Source organism: Pieris napi, chromosome 18, assembly GCF_905475465.1.
Source record: "Pieris napi chromosome 18, ilPieNapi1.2, whole genome shotgun sequence".
In the NCBI taxonomy this organism is placed as follows: Eukaryota; Metazoa; Arthropoda; class Insecta; order Lepidoptera; family Pieridae; genus Pieris; species Pieris napi.
This window is the reverse complement of record NC_062251.1, coordinates 8,474,386-8,501,986: the sequence shown is the minus strand read 5'-3', so window position 1 is coordinate 8,501,986 and position 27,601 is coordinate 8,474,386. Positions and strand designations below refer to the sequence as shown.

At 34.8% G+C, this 27,601-nt stretch overlaps 1 protein-coding gene across 1 annotated transcript; it reads left to right on the top strand.

Annotated features, from left to right (window-relative positions):
* Positions 1-22,947, top strand: LOC125058922. Its single transcript, XM_047663060.1, has 9 exons — positions 1-131; positions 684-751; positions 4,037-4,129; positions 13,267-13,398; positions 14,614-14,688; positions 16,168-16,235; positions 18,753-18,822; positions 20,662-20,821; positions 21,221-22,947. The coding sequence occupies exons 2-8, from the start codon at positions 686-688 to the stop codon at positions 20,797-20,799; spliced, it is 642 nt and encodes a 213-aa protein (XP_047519016.1). The 5' UTR covers positions 1-131; positions 684-685; the 3' UTR covers positions 20,800-20,821; positions 21,221-22,947.
* Positions 22,948-27,601: the final 4,654 nt, after the last annotated feature.

Here is a 27,601-nt window from a genome sequence, read left to right as displayed (position 1 = left end):
CGGTGGCGCGTGTACTAGATTTCGTTCAAATTTCCCGCTTCGTAGCTCGTATGTCATTCTTGTTGATTTGAAGCACTAAAGTTTTATACAAAAGGTAATACCGATTACACAAGCGTTTATTTTTGTAAAAAGTCAGTTGATATTATGATAAAATATGTTAAAATGTTTCTGTCTAGTGTTATAAAGATTTTATAGATAAACACGTAATTTTTATTTTAAATTCTAGAAAATGTAGAGTTCGTTGAATGAGAGAACGTTGCTCAAACTTTTACTTAAATTATGACCAGAGATTATTATGAATTAAGGATTACGCAGCAACATTATTGATTACGTTGAATTCTCGTAAATATATATTTTTTTAATTTATCGTGTTGTAATCCTAGTAATATTACAATGCACAAATTTAAAGTAATGTTGTATCAGTATAAAGATCTTTCATCTCTTCGATGTTTTGTGGTGATGATTTAAATTATGTACGCTAGAAGTATTAATTGCTTATAAAGAGTTTTTGAGAAGAAATTTGTTTTCTAAAGAAAAATAAAACAATTAAGACACCGTATATACTTACCTACAATTGATAGCCACTCTTTATTATGAAAAAACTAAGCATTCTTACATATGACAGCAAATGCTAAATGTTAATTATTAATATCACAATTTTATATAAGACTGTACATTTTTAGACATGGCAAAACAAAAAGCATCACGACTGGCTGGACTTGTTTTGATCTTCGTCAATTTTATCACGACGGTAAGTCTAAATTATTCAAATTAGCTCAGTAATAGTTTATTAATATTTAGAAATATATGGCTTGGTTTCTTTTGTGTTCAACTAATTTGTTGAAATAATAGGAAATCGGAATGAGAGCTAACAACAAGTTTAAGAAATTTTAAAGGACTCTATTCTCATCAATTATATTTTTTTACATGAGAACTTTTCGCTATACGAATTGCACGTCGCACCTAACACACGTTAATCAGCCCTGCATTTTTAAATATATTAAATAAGGTAATATTAAACCATATATTATATGATAGATAGACATAATATGTAAAAAGTATTAACAATATACCACAGAGTCAAAGTTTAAGACAACCTTTTTTTTTTTTTTAATATAATTTTATAGCCTGGTAACGAGACCTTTTAGCCAACTCAACCTTTTTGTATGTAACCATAGACAATATTACTAGATTCCCTACGGTCATAGATAGGTACAGCAGACAGCAAACATACAGCCTAAACTAAAAAAATATGGGGTACGAAATACAAAACAGAAATCAGTTAATTTTCGATTATGCAAACTATCCTAATCTGTATGTAATCTATAATCGTAGAGGATCTAGTAATATTGTCTACGGTTATATACAAAAAGGTTTAGTTAAACTCTTGATTGAAAAACGCTAAAAAGTATGAAAACTCGAAGAGTCGACTTCATATTTTTATTCCAATAGCCGAATCGTACAAATCGATTTAAAAGTCTACAATTATTATAATAGCGGGATCGTTATACCATAGATTAGCTGTCCCCTGTCGTAACGTAATTATGTTTCCTTTTTGTCAATATAGTCGATCAGACATTTTATCGATTTTATATTTATAAGTAAATCTTTATTTCTTTAAAAAAACTTAGCATTAGTACTCTATAATTTCAAGAACACATAATAAATATGTATTTATCAGTAATCTGTACTACACATATATTAAAAATAAAACACTTAGACAATATACAAAGCCAAAACACACAATATAATCTATTGTTAAACAAAATACACGAAACAGAAAACATAAGTCAGTTAAGTTTATGAATAGGTAAAATAAAGAAAATTGAAATTAATCATTACTTACAACTTAATATTTTAAAGAAAGAAGGAATTGTTATTACTGCTAGCTTAAACCCGAATTGGCGAATTACGCAGATAATTCATGTGAAGAATTCTTATCTTGTCGCATTTAACAATGTTGTAATTGAACAAATTAATATTTGCTAGTTATGTTACCCTAATGTTAGTTATGTTACATAATATAGTTATTATATTAGTTAATAATGAAAAGCGCATACCAATTTTTTGACGACTCATTGATCTAGTGGTTAGTACCCCTGACTGCGAATCCATGGGTCCCGGGTTCGATCCCCGGCTGAGACGAACATCGATGTGATGAGCCTTTGGTGTTGTGCTTAGGTCTTGGGTGTTTAAAATATGTATTTATATGTCTATCTATCTATAATATGTATGTATATTTGCCGAGTACCTATAACACAAGCTTCACCAGCTTAGCATGGGACTACGTCAATAGGTGTGAATTGTCTTTAAAACAAAAAATTTAACAATCATCTTACACATAAAAAACCGCCACCGAACTGGCGTGAAACAATTCTGTAACATTCTAGTGCACAAGATGTTTTTACTTTTGGGCTAGTTGTTGTGACGCAGAACTTAAACACATAAAATCTAAAGGAAAATTGATTTCAAAGTGTGAGGGGAGCAACTATGGATATCCAGTTAATTAATTAAAAGTTAATTCACACAAATTTTTATTTTTTTTTGACAATTCACACCAATTGACCTAGTCCCGTGCTAAGCTGGTGAAGCTTGTGTTATGGGTACTAGGCAACGGATATACATACATATTATAGATAGATAGACATATAAATACATATTTAAACACCCAAGACCTAAGCACAACACCAAATGCTCATCACATCGATGTTTGTCTCAGCCGGGGATCGAACCCGGGACCCATGGATTCGCAGTCAGGGGTACTAACCACTAGACCAATGAGGCGTCCGAACTTATACTATGAATCTAATAATTGTTGTCTAGTCTTGTCTAATCTAATATCTTGTCTAATTGTAGTCGTAGGTAGTAGATCAGCCTTGTGTCTGATCCAAGCCATTGATTTTTAGGTCTAAAACACGTCGGTTTCCTCACTATGTTTTCCCTCGCCAAGTAAGAAATGCTCCCATATAACGTCACTGTAGAATGATAACCTCGTATGTCAACAGTGGAGTAACAATAGGGTGGCAGGGCTGGCAAAATGCCACGGGCCCTTGCCCAAGAGATATTATGTTCTATGGATGAATGTGAAGTCTCCAATACGCATTGGGCTAGCGTGGGGACTACAGACCATTCCCTCTCGCCTAAGAGAGGAGGCCTATAGCCATTAGTGGGACATACACAATGTGTAATTGATTACGCTGAAAATCTCAAAGTTTATTAAAATTAGACAGTACAACGTAACGATTTTTACTGCTAGGGCCCCATCAAAAGAATTTTCCACGGGCCCCAATGGTATAGCCATTGTATGTCAAAAAACCATTTATTTTTATTATTAGACTCTTATGTCATTTAACTGGTATAATCATGAAGTAAGGACTTATTTAGGTTATTAATAAAAAAAAAATTTTTTTTTATATATTGGACAATTCACACCAATTGACTTAGTCCCATGCTAAGCTGGTGAAGCTTGTGTTATGGGTACTAGGCAACGGATAAATACATATTATAGATAGATAGACATATAAATACATATTTAAACACCTAAGACCTAAGCACAACACCAAATGCTCATTACATCGATGTTCGTCTCAGCCGGGGATCGAACCCGGGACCCATGGATTCGCAGTCAGGGGTACTAACCACTAGACCAATGAGTCGTCAATAAATAAGTCCTTTTTAACTATGGACAAAAACACATAATAATATTTTAACGAACATTGACATGAAACATTTGTTTCGTTTCCTGTAATGTTTGGTTCTCTGGACGTACTGGTTATCATTCTACAGCGACGATAAAGAAACGTGTATTTGTTAGCCGTTATCCTTTTTTTTATAGAACAGGGGGCTAATGGGCAGGAGGCTCACCTGATGTTAAGTGATACCGCCGCCCATGGACACTCTCAATGCCAGAGGGCTCGCGAGTGCGTTGCCGGCCTTTCAAGAATTGGTACGCTCTTTTCTTGAAGGACCCTTAGTCGATTCGGTTCCTTTTTATATCAACATGCTTTTGTGGTGAAGACAGCTGTTGTTTTTTCAGATGCTTAGCCTAGCTACATTCGCAATCGGTCTATGGGTGATAACCTCCCCGAAGACGCTGTCGTATATCCTCGAGAGAGCTGGTCCGTTGAAGGTAAATATTATTAAAGACAGAGCCATCAGAGATCTTTCAAAAGGAGATGGACCAGTAGAAGAACTTAGAAGTAGAAGCTCCAGTGGCTAAGGTCGAGATGTTCGGTCTACTTACGTATTTATTTATTAACTAGCTGACCGGGCAAACGTCGTTTTGCCATGTATATCATTTATAATAAAAAAATAGGGGTTGATCGTAGAGAAGTAAAAATTAAGGGTTGTATGTATTCTTTAATGCTGTATCATAAAAAAATAGAAATTAAAATATTTGTCTAAAAAATAAAAAATAAAATTTAGGGGTGGACTACCCCTAACATTTAGGGGGATGAAAAATAGATGTTGGCCGATTCTCATAGATACCGGATAAGCACAAAAAATTTCATCAAAATCGGTCAAGCCGTTTCGGAGGAGTATGGCAACGAAAACTGTGACACGAGAATTTTATATATTAGATCTTACAGCTAACATGTAACTAATATGTATACGCATGTAACTAAAACCAACCACTTAGACAATATACAAAGCCAAAACAGCTTACATATATAAACAACTATAGACTCGGCCAAGCTAGCTGTGGCTAAGATTTTTGTTATATTACATAGTAGTAAATTATTCAAGAGAAAAGGCAGGAGAACATCAATCCACCATGCTTTTTTGGTGGTTATGCCATTAAATTATAGCTTATGGGAAACGTTGGTAATTATTTTGATAAGGATCTAGGTACGAATAAAGAGCCTTTTCTAGGGGTGGTATTTTAATAAAAAAAATTAATAAAAGGACGCTTATTGTGACGTAACTATAAAAGATAGAGACATGCTGTGCGACAATTTTATAGATAGTGATGTGTCCTAAAAAAATGTAATACATCATTTTGTTCTATCATTAATAGTTTTCGCAGCGCACATGATTGAAGGAAGTTTTTTGTTTATTTTTTACACCTTGGGTTAGATTATTCAAGTTTTAGTAAGCATCCCTAATTTTTTTGAAAATGAAACAGTTTCGAACATAGTTTCGGAGCCTATTCATTTCAAACAAACAAAAAATCAAACCTTTCCTCTTTATAATATTAGCATAGATATATATGAAACAGAAGACAACTGAAATTTAACATTAAACAAGAAAATCTGGCAGCTACCTCGGACAAAGAATTAGTCTAGCAATTCAAAGGGTGCCAGTATCTTCGGAACCTTGCCTAAAGGGACTCCTTTTAATGATATATTTTAGTTTATGTTAAGTTTAGTTATTTATTTCAATGTATATTATTTTATTATTAGTTTTACTTTTTATTACTATGAAACAGTGTAGTAAACATATGTATATACTAACTATGTATAACTTGAGACATTACGATTTAAATATTATTAGAAATATATATTAATACTTAATATTTAAAAGATATAACTAAATTGTTACTGCTAAACAAAGTCGAATCCTCTTTGGTGAGGTGGAAAATATCAATATCCTAATAATTAGAGTCATAGTCAAAGTCAAAGTCAAAATCATTTATTCATTCAGGTATGTACACTTATGAACGTCAATAAAAAATACATATTAAATGCTAAATGCTTATAATCTACATATACTGCCAGTTCTCAAATCAAGGGCGTAGAACGGATGAGAAGAACTGGCAATAAACTCTCCGCCACTCTTTAATCGCCAAGTTTTTTGTTTTACACCATAATTGTAAGGAGCTGCAACCGTTACACCATGCCCCACATGACATCTTAAGTAATTAATTAATTAATAGTTAATTAATAATAAAAATAAATACAGGTATAATGAAAGTATTGCTTCAGAAATTAGAGTTTTTTCATCAAAGTATTTGAAAAACAACTATAGTATACTGAAATTCTCTATTCAAACACCGACTGTTATCTTTAGCTAAATAAAGCTAGCAGTTTTGGCTTCAGCTAGCGGCTCTCATCCCCGAGGCCGTAGGTTCGAACCCCGGCTAGGCAAAACTCGCTCGTACGATGAAGGAATACATCGTGAGAAAGACGGCCTTAGATCCAAAAAGTCGATAGCGTGTCTCAATATTAAGTTATAGTAGGCAATTGCCTATTAGAAAGAAAATATGACGACTATAGTCGTCATGACGACTATATTTGTTTGCAGGGAACCTTGAGGGAAATGCCCGATAATTTTGAAGCTCGTGTGGTATTCGGGGGATTATTTTTCCGACCCAAATGTCGGCCAATAGAATTGCACCATGAGACGAAATGTACAGTTAACAAATAAGAATTTCATAATGAATAAAACAACTACTTAATACTTTTCTTGAAGCAACGACCAGAGAAAATTTTCACAAAAAATTATCAGTATAATACCATGTAGGTTGTACCACGTGACGTCGAATGGTGCAATTCTATTGGCCGATATTTGGGTCGGAAAAATAATCAAGATAAACCCATGAAAGTATTATATTATCGCTGATTCTTTATAAGTGTACAAAGTTTGAATTAAATCTGTCCGTTTAAAGTGGGTCAAAATCGAGTCCGAAGGAGTCGGTTACATACATACATACATACATACATACATACAGGTGAAGCTAATATAAAGCGTGTAAAAAATCACGAAACAATACAGAAATCAGAGGCCCAGACATCAAAAGTTTGAAGCACCAATGGTTTTTAAATGCTAAAGAACATTCGCATATTAAAAATAGGCCGTCTGACAAATGCTTTGTGTTTAAAATATCAATAATGCATGCACGATATCCGTGGGAACTCGCGTCGGGACGGCGACCCGGGTCACAATAGGTTTCGTTCACACTGTATTAGTTCGCCTTTTACAATCTTTATATATATAATTCTTCTGTGAGTGTGTGTCACTGAACTTCTCTCAAACGACTGGACCGATTTTGATGAAATTTTTTGTGTGTGTTCAAGGGGATCTGGGAATGGTTTAGATTCACAAATCAGCCCGGCAGATGGCGCTGCAGTCGGTACTTTCATACTTTGCTTTACTAATTGCTTGAAATATCATGCAGGACAACGTCTGTCGGGTCCACTAGTCTATATATATAAAAATGAAACCCGTTTTCCGTTGTCACGACATAACATGAAAACGGCTTGACCGATTTGTCTGATTTTTTTTATATAATATACCTTGAAGTACGAGGATGGTTCTTACGGAGATAATAATTTAAAAAATTGAGTGAAAAAGTCTAAAAACAACACTTTTCTATATTCCCATACAAAAATTCGTAATAATACTTAAAAGTCAATTTGAACTTTAATACCATATCATAGAGTTCAAGTGTTAGTGGAGAGGTTCCGGGAAGGTAAATTTTTATGTTTTGATATAATGTATTTGTTGTCTTATCAATTTTCTTTTTTTTATCTAACTAGCTAGACCGGTGTCCCGAATAGCAGAATAAGTATTTTAAACAAATAAAGAATCGACTGTTAGGCGGTACGATGTTCGCCAGGCCAGCTAGTATTTAATAAAATCGCTAGTAACAGCAATCGCAGTAAAGGCTATTTTTGCCGCTCACCACCGCTCTGTGGAACCAGCTGCCCACTGAAGTATTTCCGAACCAGTTCGACTTAGGGTCCTTCAAGAAAAGAGCGTACCAATTCTTAAAAGGCCGGCAACGCACTTGCGAGCCCTCTGGCATTGAGAGTGTCCATGGGCAGTATCACTTAGCATCGTGTTATAAAAAAAAAGCTCTCGGCCTAACTAATGTGATGTAATTCAATTAATTTTTGGCTTCGTAATACTCGCTAAATTGAATAAAAACTAAATTAGACAAATGTTTGAGGTGACTTTGTGTTTTTGTATCGAGGAATTTATATTGTATTGGCTTTTAATTAGAGTCATTGAAATTAAAAGGATCTATACATATTTATCGTTTTGAATTCAAACATCACAAAGATAATAAAAATCTACGACGAGTGAATTTGGTTAATGCCCGCTTTTATGGCAAGAAATAAGTTTCATTGGTATTCTATTTATATAAAATTCTCACTTATAATACCACAAGAGCTTCAAAATTATCGGGTATTTCCCGATAGGTTCGTTGCAAACAAATATAGTCGTCATGACGACTATATTTGTTTGCAGGGAACCTTGAGGGAAATGCCAGATAATTTTGAAGCTCGTGTGGTATTCGGGGGATTATTTTTCCGACCCAAATGTCGGCCAATAGAATTGCACCATGAGACGAAATGTACAGTTAACAAATAAGAATTTCATAATGAATAAAACAACTACTTAATACTTTTCTTGAAGCAACGACCAGAGAAAATTTTCAAAAAATTATCAGTATAATACCATGTAGGTTGTACCACGTGACGTCGAATGGTGCAATTCTATTGGCCGATATTTGGGTCGGAAAAATAATCAGTATAATACCATGTAGGTTGTACCACGTGACGTCGAATGGTGCAATTCTATTGGTCGATATTTGGGTCGGAAAAATAATCATTGGTATTCTATTTATTTATATATACTTTTTAAAATAATAATAATTTTATTTATTGCCAAAACTAATATATCAAACACGTATGTTAGGCATCATGTAGTGAGAACTGTATATCAAAAGGCTTTATAGTATTGCTTAGAAATATCAAGAGTTAATTATAGGCAGTCCTCGACTTACGTCGTTTCGAGTTACGTCGAACAATGTTTTGACGCTATTCTTCAAGCATACGTCATTTGTTTCGATTTCCGGCATATTCATTCACTTGTCTTTTGCAAATTTGGAGAATGCCATGAAATTTTTTGAAGAAAATGATTTTAAATGACTGTTAATAACAAAGTTTGTGATTTGTGAAGATAGTTTCTTTAAGCCAAAAGTTTAATTTATTGCTTCACATTAGGGGGCGTCCATAAATTACGTGAGGTGTTTAAGGGGAAGGAAAACGGTTGACCATAAAGGCCATCTTTGCAACTTCCCGCTAACTCCATACCTAAACGCTCAACATTTCACTTATTTTGTTTTAGTCGTAAATAAAATCACGAAGCCATTTTTTTCTTTTTACAATAACAATCCAACGCGTTTAGGTAAGAAACCCACATTTTGAAAAATCTCACGTGAGATTGGGTGTTGGGGGAGGGGGTTGAATAATAAATAAATCTCATCACATCTCACATATATCACGACATCTCACCAGGGGGGGAGGGAGATACAGAAAATTTTAAAAAACACCTCACGTAATTTATGGACGCCCCCTTACATATTTTGATTACATATTAAAGTTTTATAATTATTAATAAAATTAATAACACACAAATAGCAAAAATAACCAATAATTTCATAAGTGCATATATAATTATTTTAAGAACATACTTTTGATAATAAAGTACGTATATCCTTTGTTATAAATGCAGTTTTTTTTTAATTTCGAGTCCGTGTGGAACCTAACCTTTGAGTTTTTATGTCTCCACTTACGTCGTTTCGATTTACGTCGCGTATTTTAATAACCTATCATGCCGTAAGTACGAGTACTGCCTGTTCAATAATAAAATTAATTTATGATAATAAATTATAATTTTAGTTATTTTTCTTATTACTTTGTAGGTTAAGACAATTTTAAATACTGTAATATGCTTGATTGTAAATAAATAAAATAAGTATAAAAAACATATTATAATATTGCAATGTATATACGATAATACAAGCAGTGTTGGTGTAATGGCTTCAGTTTCCTTGAGGTCGTAGGTTCGATCCCCGCCTGTGCACCTATGGACTTTCTATGTGCGCATTTAACATTCGCTCGAACGGTGAAGGAAAAAATCGTGAGGAAAACGGCTTGCCAATCCAAACAGTCGACGGCGTGTGTCAAGATAGCTGTTTTGTTTTTTAATATTTAATTTTACTTATTCCATATAATTTAGTAGTATTCTACGTCGTCATAGTTCAATGCAGTCCGGTCCGCGTTTCATTCTGAAATTGCTAAGCGTTTGAATATTCTTATGTGCAGTAGGGATTTTTCTATACACGGTGCTAGAAAGGTAATATACCGTCGTTATGGACTTTTTGAATGGAACACACAATAAACCCGTTTAGAGTTTATGTGAGATTTGTATGAATTGGCATTAAAACTACATTTAATTCACCCATATACCAAGCTGCTTTATAGCGATTTTAGTACTGCAATATTCTTTGAGATGTTTGATTGAAACAAACGGGTATCTCTGGGATTATCCAATCACTACGATGACGTCATACTGAAACGCGAGAACGAAGTATTTCCAGCTGAGCATATATAGAACTCGACCTGAGCCAATCAGTGGCAAGTGTTCGGGCATTCTCCTTTTTGAAGCAAGCTTTTGAGAGCTTTTTCCTCACTGTTTCTGTTAAAAAAATTCAGCCCCAGGTGAAAGAAACTTAAATATTACAAAAATTGTGTAATGGGCGACTGTCTTTTCTTTCTTTATTCCTTAAACATTTTAATTGGTCTACAATTTTAGTGTTAGGTACAAAGTGCGGTTAGTAAATCATTTATAATTAACTTGATCTAATCTAATATTGCATTGTACGAGTTGATACAGATATTTCACCATCTTTCTTTTTTGACAATAAAATTAATGCTATCTATTATTGTGAGAGACTGATGCTTGAAAAAGATTGGGAAAACCTGTTATTACAAGTCTTTGTAATATACCTTTTTTCTACGGTTAGGGGTTCATCTGATGACACTCACATTGCCAGAGCTCGCAAGTGCGTTTCCGGCCTTTTAAGAATTGGTACGCTCTTTGGATCCAAAGTCGAATGGGCTCGGAAATACTTTAGAGGGCAGCTGATAATATAGAAAAATATTTTCTACTTTAATCAATTCCGTTTGAAATTCCAGTAACGACATTAAAATGACACAAATAATTGTGTAACAAGTCAATAAAGTATTAAAATGACAGCACGCAATGTGTATAAGGGCTCATACACACTTGCCCTCATAATATATACGTAGTTATTTATTCAACACACAAATATACAGTACTAGCTGGCCTGGCGAACATCGTACCGCCTAACAGTCGATTCTTTATTTTTTTTTTTAAATACTTATTCTGCTATTCGGGACACCGGTCTAACTAGTAAGATAAAAAAAAAGAAAGTTAATAAGACAACAAATACCTTATGTCAAAAAATAAAAATTTACCTTCCCGGAACCCCTCAACTAACACTTGAACTTTATGTTATGGTATTTAAGTTCGAATTGACTTTTAAGTATTATTACGAATATTTTGTATGGGAATATAGAAAAGTGTTGTTTTTAGACTTTTTCACTCAATTTTTTTTAATTTTTCTCTCCGTAAGAAAGATCCTCGTACTTCAAGGAATATTATAAAAAAAGGATTGGCCAAATTGGTCCAGGCATTGTTGAGTTATGCGCTTACCAACACATTTTGCGACTCATTTTTATATTAGGTATACAATATTCTTAACCTACATAGTAATAAATTAAATTAAAATGATTCATGTGCACTTTTTATTATTATTATTAGTATAATTTGTTTTTTTTTTATCCTTTATTAGTTTAGTTTGTTTTTTTTTGTTCCTGTTTAGTTTCTTTTTCTTTACAAGTATATGTAATACATGTATTTTTGCACTTTTTGCCTACCTCATGTAATTTAATACATTTTCTTTTTTTTCTTTTCACACAGTGGTTGCCTGGAAGAGATCGCTCGAAAGCGATAAGGCCGCCAGTTGCCTTTCCTTACTTACTCATAATGCAACAAAGTGTAAATAAATAAATAAAAAATAATAATTTAAAAATAATAAATAGAAAATTAGAACAAATTTAAAAACGTTGGCAACATTTCCTTATTGTATTGCGATACATATTCGTTTAAGAAAGCTCCAGCTCTAGGATCACCGACAGTATAGGCCAGGCGCCATCTTTAATCTTGAATTAGACTATTTGTCGGTTTAAAAAACCGGTAAAAAAATGGTTTGGTAAAAATTTACTCACATAATTTTTCCCTAACGCCAAAAGAAGTATAACTTCAAAAAAGAATATTATTTCGTACATAATTTGACGACTCATTGGTCTAGTGGTTAGTACCCCTGACTGCGAATCCATGGGTCCCGGGTTCGATCCCCGGCTGAGACGAACATCGATGTGATTAGCATATGGTGTTGTGCTTAGGTCTTGGGTGTTTAAATATGTATTTATTTATCTATCTATAATATGTATGTATATCCGTTGCCTAGTACCCATAACACAAGCTTCACCAGCTTAGCATGGGACTAGGTCAATTGGAGTGAATTGTCATTAAAAAAAAAACGAAGTTGACCTGTGAAACAATAATTGGGTCGATCGATACAGTAGGATCGATTTTCTAGCCTATAAATATAAAACAAATATATAATTAATGTTCAAGACCACATATATTATTATATGTTTGTGAAGAAATAACACGCGTAGACAGTGTGTAACACCCCTTGAACAAAAGGGTAGGCTTCGCACACGAACCAATTATTTCGATATCATGACAATAAAATTTCACGTAATGTCTATGTGCCCTAGAAACCTACTAAATACGACAAAGCCCTGGAATTAACTTAATATTAATCATTTTCATTTCGTATATAATTATAAACGATAAAAAAATGTAGAAAAGACATATGGAGTACTGTTCTCACCTCTGAGCAGGAGCGCCCCAGTACCAACTCCTTCCACTCGACAGTATTCAACGAACAATCGCATACAATTAGTGTGGATATATCTTGTAGACTTAAGAAGTCGACTGTGTGTGTCAGGCACAGCTACTTGCCTATTAAAAAGAAATCTGGGGCCCAGACCAAAAACGTTTTAACACCACTGTTTTTTTAAATCTGTATTGTTTAATTCTACAAAATAAATAAATAAAAGTGAGAGTAAAATTGGATCTATTTAGTACCTACTTAGATTTCATTCCGCAAAAGCGTTCCCAAAAAAGTATCTATGGGGTACAAAGTGTTCCATATGGTGGTGTGTACTGAAAAGGTAGGCTAAGTAAAAAAATCATATTACGGCGAAATGACGTTCGCGGGGGCAGCTAATACTTCATTAAACTAATCAATGTATTTTTATCTAAAGTACTCGAACGTCTCTTTCTGTCAAATTGTGTATCTGTTGTGATAAAACGAGACAGACGAGTGAAATAAAACAGTGCAATTGTAATTTATTTATGAGTAAAATTTTGTTTCAGGATTTATTTCCCGAAGAAGTTCTGACAGTACAACTTGGTGTAGGAATAGCGATGCTCAGTATATTTTTTCTCTTCATATCTGTCATGGGACTCTATGGTGCTATTAATTGCTCAACATTTCTTTTGTTTATGGTAAGTACAATTTGTCTATGTGTATTATTGTCCACGGAATACATGAATCAGAAAACAATAGCACTGAGCTTATTATAGAAAAACTAGCTGACCGGGCAAACGACGATTTGCCATGTATATCATTTATAATAAAAAAATAGGGGTTGATCGTAGAGGGGTGAAAGTTAGGGGTTGTATGTATTTTTTAAGGTTGTGTCATAAAAAAATAAAAGCAGAAAAAAATATATGAAAATAAAAAAAAATATTTAGGGATGGACTACCCTTAATATTTAGGGGGATGAAAAATAGATGTTGTCCGATTCTCAGACATACCCAATATGCACACAAAATTTCATAAGAATCGGTCGAGCCGTTTCGGAGGAGTTTAACCACAAACACCGCGACACGAGAATTTTATATATGTATTAGATTTAATATTGTCGTGTTGTTTTTACGATTGTACCACTTTAACATTTTTGTACCATATTCTTGCAATAAATAAATTATTATTATTATTACTAATAACTTTACCATTAGCTTGGAGAAAGGTAGAACTTCTGAGTAACAGAAAAATGTTTCCAAAGAATATATATGCAACATAATAGAAAGTCAACTTCAAGAATATATATATGATAGAATATGGCTTTGTTATTCCTCCCTTATATTATATATGTTACTAGTGGACCCGACAGACGTTGTCCTGCATGATATTTCAAGCAATTAGTAAAGCAAAGTATGAAAGTACCGACTGCAGCGCCACCTGTCGGGCAGATTTGTGAATCTAAACCATTCCCAGATTCCCTTGAACACACACAAAAAATTTCATCAAAATCGGTCCAGTCGTTTGAGAGAAGTTCAGTGACATACACACTCACAGAAGAATTATATACATAAAGATAATGAACTACGAATCTTAGAATTTAGAATTTATATTTAAAGGAAAACATTAAAATAAAAATAAAAAAAAATATTATTTTTTTATTTTTATTTTATATCATTTATTATTATTTTTATATATTCTTTGTATTTTTTTTGTATTTGTATAGGTGAAACTGTGCTTTGTGTATGTTTAAATGTGTATTCCGTTTTTGGCTTTTGTGTAATTTTTTGAATATTGTTTAGTAAGTATCTGTAGGAATGCCGTTAAGCAAATAAATAAATAAATAAGAAGAAATTTAAACAATTATATAGGTTACGATTACAAATAATCTAATTAGCATAATAATAATTTTTCAGTATGCAGCGCTGGTATTACTCTTGATGCTATTGGAATGTGCCGTTTTCTTCTACTTCACATCAAATGCTGAAAAAGTAAGAATACTATCACGTCATTTAGATTTCACTAAAATTAAAAATTAGACGGCTCATTGGTCTAGTGGTTAGTACCCCTGACTGCGAATCCATGGGTCCCGGGTTCTTTCCCCGCCTGAGACAAACATCGATGTGATGAGCCTTTGGTGTTGTGCTTCGGTCTTGGGTGTTTAAATATGTATTTATATGTCTATCTATCTATCTTTTAAGAATTGGACTTAAAAGGCCGAAAAAAATATAAATAAAAATGTTATTTATATTATCACGCCTTTTTCTCGAAGGGGATCTCGGATCTGCACTTGCTACGGGCCTGACATGCCCCTCTTTCTCCATCCACTTTGATAACATTCACATTCGGTAATTTCTAACTTGTCTCTTCTCCAGTACATCCTGGTTTTGGTTCAGGGACAAGGCGTACCCAACCCGATTTCACCATTTAACAACCAGATTCCGTCACCCCCCTTTCAAACAACGCTCATTTAGAAGCATGCTAGAGTTTCTTTCCTTCGTTATTGACATCCCCGGTGATTTTAATCATCATTTCTTGGAAAGGAGCAGATCTCCTTGCTTCCTTCTATATTTTCATTCCTTCCCTAGACAGTTTAATATAGACATAGACATAGACATAACATTTATTACAAACGAAAACACACACACATAAACACACAAAATAACAATACTTAAAGAAAAAAATAAAACAAGACATCAAAAACAATAAAAATTAAAATTAAAAATTCCCCTTTGCCATTCAGTTCGCTTCCAGTGTGCAATGTGTGTGTACTGTGGTTGTAATTGGCCCTGGCTCAGCATTATGCTGAGGAGCAAAAAGTTCCACAGCATATGGTAGCATATGGGTTCATTCAGATGGTTAAATTGGCATCTCCTGGACAGGTGTGCCCTAATAGGCCGCATCTCAAATAATATCAGATGGGAGATTAGATTAGAAGATTAGATAGATAGATTAGAAAAGCTTGTAACATATACTGTTGATATAGCATTATTAAATAAATAAATAATGTAGTTAAATTTTATGTTGAAGAAAATATATAATATAATAACTAGCAGACCTGCCAAGCATTGTTGTGGCTAAGGTTCTTGTTATATTACATAGTAGTAAACTATTCAAGGGAAACGGCAGGAGAACGCCAGTCATGTGGACCACCATGCTTTATTGGTGGTAATGCCATTAAATTGTACCTTATATGAAACGTTGGTACTGGTACACAGCGCCATCTGTTAGAATTGTGACTATCAAATAATAAACAAATATTTTGCAATAAAATTATATTGCGAGTATAAATTGAGATGTAAGCTATCCTATCTTTTAAGTTAGATCAAACCACACACGGTGTGCAAATTTGATTGAATTCGGTTCAGTAGTTTAGGGGTCCATAGCGGACTAACAACGTGACGCGTAATTTATATATATTAAGATAAAGAATAATATACGCTTTAAACATATTATACGTTTTACTTCAGAAAGGTGTACAAGCTAGTGACGGAGCATTGGGACATGCATTACGACTGTCTTTGCGCTGTTGTGACAAGTATGTATATTTTTTTATGTTATAGAAGGCAAACGAGCTGGCTTTATGTTAAGTCATACCGCCGCCCATGGACACTCGCACTCGCCAGAAGGTTTGCAAGCGGTCTGCCGGTACGCTATTTTCTTGAAGGACCCTAAGTCAAATTGTTTCGGAAATACTTCAGTGGGCAGCTGGTTCCACATAGTAGTGGTGCGCGGCAGAAATTTTAAGGTTAAAAAACGCTCAGCTGTGGAACGACGGACGTCACGGTGATACGGATGGTATTTTGTATTCTGCCTTGACGTCCGATGATGGAATTAATCCGAACTCTTCTGGATACATCTAAATTTAATAATAATTTTACCATCTCTTCTCAAAAATAGCAAAAAAACGTCTTGAGCATTTAAATTTCTTATATATGGCTCAAACGGTCCCCAACAATATTTTACCTTTTATTTATTTATTTATTTACACTTCGTTGCAAAAAACAAAGAATGGAACACAAAAAAAAAATATAAGGGATGCAACGGGCGGCCTTATCGCTAATAAGCGATCTCTTCCAGGCAACCCTAGTTAAAGAGAAAAACTAAAAAAAAAAGAAACATGATGTACCTTAATCTAAAGTAATACAAAAAAAAAAAAAACTTTATTACTATACTTATTCGTCGAGGAAAGCACCAGCTATGGGGTCACCGGTACTATATACCAGGTGCCAACTTTAATCTTTAACGAGCGCCTGTGTAATAAATTAAATAAACCACAAATTACCGTTAGATTTTATCGATTATGTTTAAGAACAAATAACTTCATTTATATTTTATACATGACATGACATGTGTTGCACCCGGATTTTCGGGAATTTCTATTTTTATTTGCGTTTGTTTCAAATTTAAGTGATGGCCTGGTGGCTTGAGCAACTCACATCACTAAGATAGGTTCGAACAGCCTTGCAATTCTGTAACTCACTTTTCGTATTCGCACAGTGGTTTTCGCAGTGGCGTTCGCACTCAAATCAGTCGTGAAGCAATAACTTTACGATTTGACACTGTGCGAGTTCGAAAAGTGAGTTACAGAATCGCAAGGCAGCTGTGAAATGGTTCTTTGGTGAACGGTGACTTGCCTACGAAGGATGAGCTGTCTAATGAAGCTTTTCTTTCTCTCTCTGCTAAAACACATATATGCAGTCTCTTCCATGAGAACTTGGAGAAACTGATCGTGGTTGGTAACACAGAAGGCAAAAGATCACGGATTCACCAACCAGATGGACCGATTAAGTGAAAGACTCATCGTCCTCATCACCCTTTTTCGCACTCCTCTACTGCTTCATTTAAGAATAAGTTAAAACTCTTAGGCCTACAACGCACTAGCGGCTGGCCGCGATGCGGTGTGCCGCTGCGGTAGGCCGCGGTATATACGGTGTGCCGTAGCGGCATGCCGTATTCCGGCTAACCGTCCCTATTGCGGTCTGCCGCAATCGTCACTCGTCAGTGCTTCTTGAAATATTGCACATGATGGACGTTGAAGAAGTTGCGGCAGTTATTTATTTATATCATCGTAGAAAATATCGTCAAAAAACTCTGCGTAGTGTCAAGCGCAAGGAACAAGCAATGACTGAGGCGGGTAGGACGTGGTATTTGCGGCTAACCGCGCCGAGTGCGTGGAGGGGATGCGGCGCGCCGCATCATTCAACCGGTGCGGCTCGCCGCAGCTCCAGATCAACCGGAGCGGTTGACGGTTGACCGCAAGTCAGTGCGTCGTTATCGTGCGGTTGCATGTAATAATCGATGTGCGGCCTGCCGCAGCGGCACACCGCATTGCGGCCAGCCGCTAGTGCGTTGTAGGTCTTAAGCATTGTATCTTCCTTGTTTTTTTTAAAGCTGCTAGTTTAGTGTTAAATTTTGTGCTGTCATGTTTTGTCTTGTTTTACTTTGTATTGTGTTTTTTATCAGTGAAACGTTTTTTGTGGATATGTCCAATGTGTCTATTTATTTTATGTTTTAAATTTCTTTTATTTTTACTGTATAGTATTTGTTTAGTTTCTTTAATAAATATTAATAATCATCACATTGTCATAAGAGAGGCGCTGGAATCCGGTAGAAACAGATTATCAGCTCCAGATGCTTCTTTGCCGACTATATGTATATATATATATATATATAGACGACTCATTCGGTCTAGTGGTTAGTACCCCTGACTGCGTATCCATGGGTCCCGGGTTCGATCCCCGGCTGAGACGAACATCGATGTGATGAGCATTTGGTGTTGTGCTTAGGTCTTGGGTGTTCACATATGTATTTATATGTATCTATCTATAATATGTATGTATATCCGTTGCCTAGTACCCATAACACAAGCTTCACCAGCTTAGCATGGGACTAGGTCAATTGGTGTGAATTGTCTTTATTAAAAAAAAACAAAAAGGTAACGGCGCTCAGACATGAGCTGCCGACTGAAGAGGAGTGTCTCCCATATGAGATTCATCATATTTATAGTTTTTATATGAAAATTATCAGCTGATTATTATTTTATTATTTTCAGCGTTTCTGATAGCATGCCTTGGTCTTGTTGCGGGACCAAAAATTGTTCGCGAGACATTAGTTTTAGCAAAGTAAGTGAGGTTTTGTTTATTTATTCACCCTTTACAGCAATGTTATTTCATTACCACTGCGATTTTTTTTAATGGCTCTGGCACGGTTTGTGCATTAGCCAGCGTCAAGTATAAGTAAGTATAATATTAATTTTAATAAGTTAAGTATTTAAGTATTTAAGTATAATATTTTTATAATTCGTGCTTTTTGCCTTAGAAATTCGAACGTGTCCTCTATGTACGGTTTAGGCACTCGGCCGGTACCGCACAACCCTCCCAAAGGCCGAGAACAAATTTAAATTAAATTAAAACTTGCCCTCGAACCGAGAATCGAACCCGGTACCCCTCACCTAGCTGCCACTTGATAAGACCGATAGGCTGAGGCCCCTAACACTTCGATTTCTAAATCCTTTTTTGTGTATTTTATCTCTAATTTAATAAGTTTGGATTAATCTTATTTATATTAGTTACTGTGGCAGTTCGTCACAATTTATCAGGCGCTGCACTACATGCTGTTAATAGTATTTTTAATTATTATTCATAGTAATTATAATTTTACATAAAAAAGTGTAAAAAGCCTGCAACCTTGATAAGCACTTTGGACATCATAGTTGCTAAACCCATCAGAAATGGTTGTTTTTAGAGAACAAAAGGTAAACGGACAGGAGACTTCCCTGATGTTAAGTGACAGCCCATGGATACTTACACTGTCAAAAGGCAAGTGCGTTGCCGACCTTTTAAGAATAGATACGCTTCTTCTTGAAGGAGAAACTCTTACTGTCACCTACCGATATGTCAAGGTGCCCTACCATAGGTCTTGATTGGACCTAAGCGGCTTAAAAGTAAGCGCATTTTTACCAAATAAAAAATAATTTTACCAAGAGTCCTCACTAGTTTACAGCCTAAAAATCCGGCGACGCACTCGCGACTTCTGGCATTGAGTGTCCATGGGCGGCGGTATCTATAAGATTAGCTTATAAGTTTTTAGTCTGTTAGTAATTTTTGTATTACTTTAGATTAAGGTACTATATATATTTTTTTTATATAACATTTGGTTCTGCACTTCTCGCACGCATCATGTTTCTTTTTTTTAGTTTTTCTCTTTAACTAGGGTTGCCTGGAAGAGATCGCTTATTAGCGATAAGGCCGCCTGTTGCATCCCTTATAATTTTTTTGTATTGTGTTTCATTCTTTTTTTTTGCAACGAAGTGTAAATAAATAAAAATAAATAAATAAATATCATATAACTCCAGGTGAGCCTTCCCTTTTGCCCCCTGTTATATATAAAAAAAAGTCTCTATAGCGTACCCCCAAAAATTATTTATTCTTTTAGCCTTTTCTGAATAGTACTTATCTCTAGTATCTTCAGAGTTGTTTGGGTTCATACCTACTGCTTTGTATTAACTCCAGATTTCATCGGCACCACCTTGATGGCTGGAAGTTTTCCACGGTCCGCTTCTCAAGACATTTAGTCAACTAGCGAACTGTGAAATCGCTTTCCGGTGGAAGTATTCCCTGGGAGATACGTCCTCTAATTGTTTAAAAAGAGAGCATACCTACTCCCTCAAAGGCCGGCAACGCACCCACTAAAATGGGTGTCTATTGTACGCGATGTTTGCCCCCCTTCCCTATAAAAATCTATGTATTTTAAACAATAATTTATTTTATTAAAAAAAAAATATGTAGTTACTTTAGATTAAAAAAAACAAAAAAAGACTTCATTTTTAGCTTACATATCAACTTAATTGCACAATTAAAGCACTTTTTCATCTTTTTCTAGCAAATTAACATCCGTTGAGACGAAAAGAGACAAATTAAGTAAAAAAATTGATTTGTATTAAATTAGTCGAAATATTTTAGAATTGCAAGGACGCGATGTCAAACTGGCTCCACCATTACGGAACTATAGTCTATGGTTCGCTAATAGCATCTCATGTGATATTGTCGTCCTGCTCTCTCCTACGTCGTGCGAACAGTGCGTCCCGCGCGCACACCTAGCGATCGCAGCGCCATTTTGGCGGTAAGTTATTTTTCGTAAATTATAGAATTGCTTATATTTATGGTAACATTCAGTGAAGATTTTAGCTAAGAGTGACTGCCAAATAATGCCTTAAAAATATAAGAGTAGTTATGCAAATTAATATAATTCTTATTTGCATTTTAGTCAAACAATAAATCAGTGACGCTACAACCTTTTTAGGTCTGGAACTCATATTTCTGAATCTGTTTCATGATCATTTGTCAATCTAATAGGCAAGTAGGTGATCATCCTATACCTGAGTCACACCGTCAACTTTTTGGGTCTAATGCAAGCCGGTTTCCTCACGATGTTTTAACACAGAACACAGGCTGTTCATCTGGTTTATAAAAAAGACCTAGACGTTGCAGCATCACAATTAAAAGAACTTTAATGTTTCAGCTAATCAGAGAAGATGCGCCCGCGTCGGGCCAGAGGATGATGACGTTATGATGGTCGTGTTAGGGAGGGGTCGGATAGGCTGGGTCGATAAAGAAACCTAAAATAAATTGCTAATGTATACTGCAAAGGCCGGCAACGCACTTACGAACCCTTTGCCAATGAGTCTTGGGTGGCGGTATCGCTTAACATTAGCGGAGCCTGCTGCCAATTTACCCCCTGTTCTAAAAAAAAATCTTAAAAGGCCGGCAACGCACTTGCGATTTTGTTGGCATTGCCTTTGGGCGGCATATAATGTCCGTTATATAAAAAACTATAAGTGTGTTAACAATAACTTACGCTGGAATTGCAGAAGTAGTTCTTATCTATTCTTCTTCAGACGCGCTCTTCTTTTCTTGTGTTAGTGTCACCGCATTTCCTTGCACCCAGTCTTCGACAAGCTTCAGCATGGGGCTGGTGAACCCGTAAGTCTCTCTACTTGAGCAGGTCTCTCCCTCGACTAAATTATCTGGAAATGGCCAAAATTCAGGACTTGTCTCTCTTACCTGTAACCGTCTTAGTATACCTATAATAAAATTTAAGTACTAGCGATTTGTCTTATGACTATTAGCCCCATAGACAATTGAAGCTTTTTTTGTGTCTGTGGGTTGTAATACCATTTCTTGATGATAGAGCAATAGCTGAACGCATCACCTCCAAGGAACAGTTATAATGTACGTTCTATATATGTCTTAATACTTCGGTCTGTTCAGAAATTGAAAGGCGAATTCAACATAGATAGAAGAAGTTCTGGAGTCTAAAGGAAAATTCTAGAAGCAATATGCCAGTAAAACTTCAAACACTTTTTTTAAATGAGGGTAAAATGCGCTCACGCAGGCCCACACCATATGTCGGGCTTGACGCGGGGTCTGTGGGGCTTGGTGTACACTCAAAGCCCTCTGCTATTCAAAGGGGGAGCGAGACCCTACCCTCTAAATAACACCTCAGCCAACTCGCCCTTAAGATGGGTCCTCAGGTTTCGCCAAGGGGTCTACGGTTCCGGGCAGTCTATATATATATGCCGACCGGCTAGTCTATGGTCAACCCAAGACCTCTCCCTCCATCTGCAACGAAAGAGATCTGCGGTTCCGGGCCGTCTATATATTATATATGCCGACCGGCTGGTCTATGGTCAACCCAAGACCTCTCCCTCCATCTGCAACCCAAGAGATCTGCGGTTCCGGGCCATCTATATATATATGCCGACCGGCTAGTCTATGGTCAACCCAAGACCTCTCCCTCCATCTGCAACGAAAGAGATCTGCGGTTCCGGGCCGTCTATATATATATGCCGACCGGCTGGTCTATGGTCAACCCAAGACCTCTCCCTCCATCTGCAACCCAAAAGATCTGCGGTTCCGGGCCGTCTATATATATATGCCGACCGGCTGGTCTATGGTCAACCCAAGACCTCTCCCTCCATCTGCAACCCAAAAGATCTGCGGTTCCGGGCCGTCTATATATATATGCCGACCGGTTAGTCTATGGTCAACCCGAGACCTCTCCCTCCATCGCTCAGGAATCTCCATTTGCAAACTTCAAACCAAAGCTATGACAAGCTCTCTCCTGCCTGCTCATGCTTGCCAGGCTTGGAAATATACAGACAAGATAAAAAGAAAAATCTGAGAGAGAGAAAGAGATACCTGGAGATCCTTGGAGGAGGCCTTCACTTGTGGGGTTCTTATTATTTAGTATAGATGAAAATTTGTGTGATTATTATCTTTTAATAAATTAGAAGTTTACTTTGATATGGCAAGAAATAAAAGGCGTTTTATTTTATTATTAACTTTTGTCCCACAGGAATAATCAGGGTAAATCAATATAAAAATCATATTTTTTTAATGTCCCTTTTTCCAAATAATGCAGTGTTGGCCTAGTGGCTTCAGAGTGCGACTCTCATACCCGAGGTCGTAAGTTCGATCCCCGGCTGTGCACCAATGGACTTTCTTTCTATGTGCGCATTTAACATTTGCTCGAACGGTGAAGGAAAACATCGTGAGGAAACCGACATGTCTTAGACTCAAAAAGTCGACGGCGTGTGTCAGGCACTGGAGGCTGATCACCTACTAGCCTATTAGATTTAAAAATGATCATGAAACAGATTCAGAAATCTGAGGCCAAGACCTAAAGAGGTTGTAGCGCCACTGATTTATTTTTTTCAAATAATAAATTACCTACTTTAGAGATAATTGCAGCAATTAACTCCCTTATCATAAATTATTATAATAGGACTAAGTAAAGCACTCGGTCTCTTTCTGTCAAATTGTGGTTACGCTATGATGAAAAGGGACAGATGGGTTAAAAATTGGATATTATGTTTGTCTAAAGGAAAGATGTTTTATTATTTATTATTGAAGTGAAACTTCTTTATCGGGGTTGGAAAAAAATTTAGTGTAAAATTTTTTCGTTACGCGCCATCTTTTTCTTGTCTCTACCACGGTTGATCCGAAGAGATTCGAAGCCATTAGTAACAAAAACATATAATAACGATAACAATGATAGTAATACTAATAATTCTATTACAATTAATGAAATTCTGTAATAATCTTAGTACTACATAGTAGTACAGTAATAAGTTAAAATGAAATAATTGTATTTGTATTCATGTCTATGATAGTAAAAGCCTTTTGTTAATCTTTATCTAATTTAACTTTATTTAACCAATTTCTGTAAAGTTGCATATAGTAGATCATTTTTCGAAACATAAGGTCTTAAAGAAGTTTCACTTCTTACGTGTGTACACCTAGTACACGCACACATTTTTATTGTAAATAATTGAATAACGTATATAGTAACGATCTATGTATAAGGTCATGTGAAACTCTGTGGTCGGCAATATTTCGTAGCAAGCATAAATATTGCCGACTCTCACACCCTTTACCGGATGGATAGAAGTAATTAAACAGTTAATAATAATTATTTAATATGAGACAATTTGTCAGGTCTTTACTCTATGAGATCGATACACGAGCCAAAATATCTAAACTAGTATATTAAAAAGCAGTAAATATAATAGATAGAAAGACACAATGAGAAAATAAACAACTTTTAGCGTTTATTTCATTATAACTTCTTGAGACAGATATTTAGTAGTATTTATCTTAATTTATTTATTAATTAACACTTTGTACCAATTAATATTTAATAGGAGGCAACAAGATTATCGCTAACAAGCGATCTCTTCCAGGCAACCCTTGTAAGGAAAAATAAATACAAAGGAGATAACAATATAAGTCTATATTGTACAATTAGCAATCCTAAATAAAAACTATAAGCTAATCTTAAGAGTCATGAATCACAGTACAAGGTTCTAACATTGTATTGTATTGTAAAAGGGTATAATTTATCGAATACAAAAACGAATACAAAAATCGATTTTCACTTTTAAAAAATAGATTATTTTTGAATAATTTAAAATTTTTCGGAACCCTACACTAATTGAAACATGAAGTTAATGTAATGTATGTACATTTGACAAGTAATAGTTAAATTAGGTTTAACTTTAAAATTAACAAATGAGGAAATAATCGATTCGATTAATTTACCGAGAATGTCACATCACTTATAACCAATAGAAAACGAGAATGTCACATCTCTTATAACCAATAGAAAAGTAGAAAATGGCCGTTTCACAATTTGACGGTTTCACTTCGATATATTACAATCTACCGAATAGTAATACGTTAAATTGTAAGCAGTTCGTTGAGGTTCACAATCTTTCGACAGTTTACAATCTCGCGAGATAGATTACAATCTAACGGTGTTTACAATTTTACGGTGACATATACACACATATTTATATAGAAGTATGTATTTAAAAGACGTTAGAGTCGTATAGAATCGGGGAGCGTATTCCATAACTTTATGGCGGAGGTCCTAAAACAAATGATCTGTGAGAAGGAATTTCCATCTATCAGAGGTGCGTAGCATAGATTAATTAAAAAAAAAAAAAAGTAACAATAAACAAAGCAAAGACTGCGTTTCGCGCGTTTTTACGTCTACAGAAACTTAATATTGTCTTTGATTGACATAACTTTTATACATTTAAATAAAAAACTTTTTTTTTTGAACGGATTGAAGTTATGTATTATTATAAATTTACAACTATTTAACCATAATTTTAAATTTATCCGACGTTTCGCGTGCTTTACAGCGTGCGTGGTCACGGTGACTGAAGACAAAAGATGTTGAATGTCAAATAGTATCACAGCTGTAGAGAAAGTTGCATTATCTGTATTTATTTCCCCGGAGTTGGTATCGACTAAAAGATGGAGGGTTTTGGCAAAAATGGCTCACGGTGTCCTCTATTTTCGCGGATTGTTTTTCTTTTTGAGATTTTAATTTGGATATTATTGGATCCCAGGTGTTTGACAATTTTAGGCCGTCTTCTCTATTGAAACGTCGGATAAATTTAAAATTATGTTTAGATAGTTGTAAATTTATAATAATACATAACTTCAATCCGTTCAAAAAAAGTTTTTTATTTAAATCTACAGAAACTTTATTTTATTAATGCGCGCTGATTATTTTTTGACAGCCAGTACCCTTTAAATACATATTCCTAATCGTTCTCTTTGTTTGCCTATTTACAAAAAATATGTCCTCGCTTTGAAATATGATCGCGTATTGGATTAATAAGATATTTTGGTCCCTAATTATGGGGATATAATCTAAAAAATTTCGCTACACTAGTTTTACTCTTTTATGCATAGAAAGGGGTGCTGGTACGTCAAACTCAAGATATGCAATTAAATATTCTAAGATTCAAATAAAAAACAAATTTTATTTAAAAAACCTTTATTTTAAATGTAAAATCGAAAACAAAATGAAACATAACTTAATTTAAAACTACACTGGTACCATTTTTAAGCATAAATAAATGCGATTTCGCTGATACGTGCAAAAAATCACAAATTTTTAATGTATTAAAAACAAAAAACACATAATTTGTTAAACATTATTCTGTTGTTCATATGAAAGTAATTTTAACAAAGAATGCAACAGACGCTAAATGTAAATGCCATCTGTCAAATTGGCATTTGTGATATGAAATGTCATGAATGTCCCGCGGATTCTTATTGAATAAATTCAATACTGACTTTTGATACGTTTGGGTTCAATTAGAATAGTAACTATTATAATATTTTTGTAGGGATAAAACAACTAGGATAGTATAGGTCTACCAGAATCTGATGGCAAAAAAAAAATTTAAAAATTAGCGATTTTGATATGGCAATAAAAGAAAAATTTCATCTGTCAACTGAAATTTCGAGGAATTGTTTTTGGTTTGGCTTCAAATTTCCTTTAAAAAGTGATGAAAATGTCTAAGAAACCTCTTTGATCGCAAGCAAGACATATTGTTTTCAATGTTTATCAAAGAATACTTGATCAACAAGATGCAGAACATACACAATCATCGATATTGAGCCATGTGCAAGCATTGACTGGTTAGTAGGAATGACACGTCTTGATACTTTGGTTTATGGGATTTTTCGTGTGTATTATATTATGTACTTATACTAAACTTTGGTTTATTTCAGGGGTTTCTTATACTACAAATAAACTAGGATAGTTTTGATTTAGAATTGATCAGAAACAAGATAAATGAGTTTTACACTGTTTCTTTCTCTCAAATAGGGATTGATGAATAGCGAAAATCTTGTGAACATGTAATAAAAATTGAAAATCAGTTCATAGAACAAGATCGGTTAATTGAGATGCGGAGGAAAGGTTTATTATAAATACTGCGTTGAAGACTTTTTTTATGGATGTGCAGTAATTGGAACCATTTTCAAGTTCTTAATTAATTAATAATTTCATGAACCGAGTAATTGGAGTTTTCATCTAAATTTCAAACCCCACATTCGCCACATTTTCAAAAATTATCATTGGATTAATTTTTATATATTTTGCATGTATCACACAGAATCAGCCGCTATAAAGAAAATAAAGTATCAAAACGTTTTACTCCAATTTCCCCAGTATTGCTAGCGTCAATTTCTTTTTTCCCTTTTTGCCATCAGATCCTGGTAGACCTATAATAGCTTTCATGTATTATGTCAAACGGAATGATGGAGCTGTCAGAAATTTTACACTATATACTGTTCTGTACACTGGAATGTCAACTGTCTATAGAATTGCCAATTTCAGCGCTGCCAACTAGCTTAATAAGCCGTACAATCAACAGCCTTATTACTAAACAGCGCCGTTTAACTAGCAGCCTGAATGAAAAAATAAACTGGCTGGCTAATGCTTAGGCCATTCGTACGGTAGGATGACCATGTGACAGAAATAATAAAGATGAAACATTTGACATAAAAATTATTATTTATTATATTTAAAATG

Excerpts from the sequence above, each read along its gene's own strand:
- LOC125058922 (XM_047663060.1), top strand. The coding sequence starts at position 686 with ATGGCAAAACAAAAAGCATCACGACTGGCTGGACTTGTTTTGATCTTC. Across the intron at positions 4,130-13,266 it reads AGAGAGCTGGTCCGTTGAAG|GATTTATTTCCCGAAGAAGT; the intron begins GTAAATATTATT and ends ATTTTGTTTCAG. Across the intron at positions 13,399-14,613 it reads CAACATTTCTTTTGTTTATG|TATGCAGCGCTGGTATTACT; the intron begins GTAAGTACAATT and ends ATAATTTTTCAG.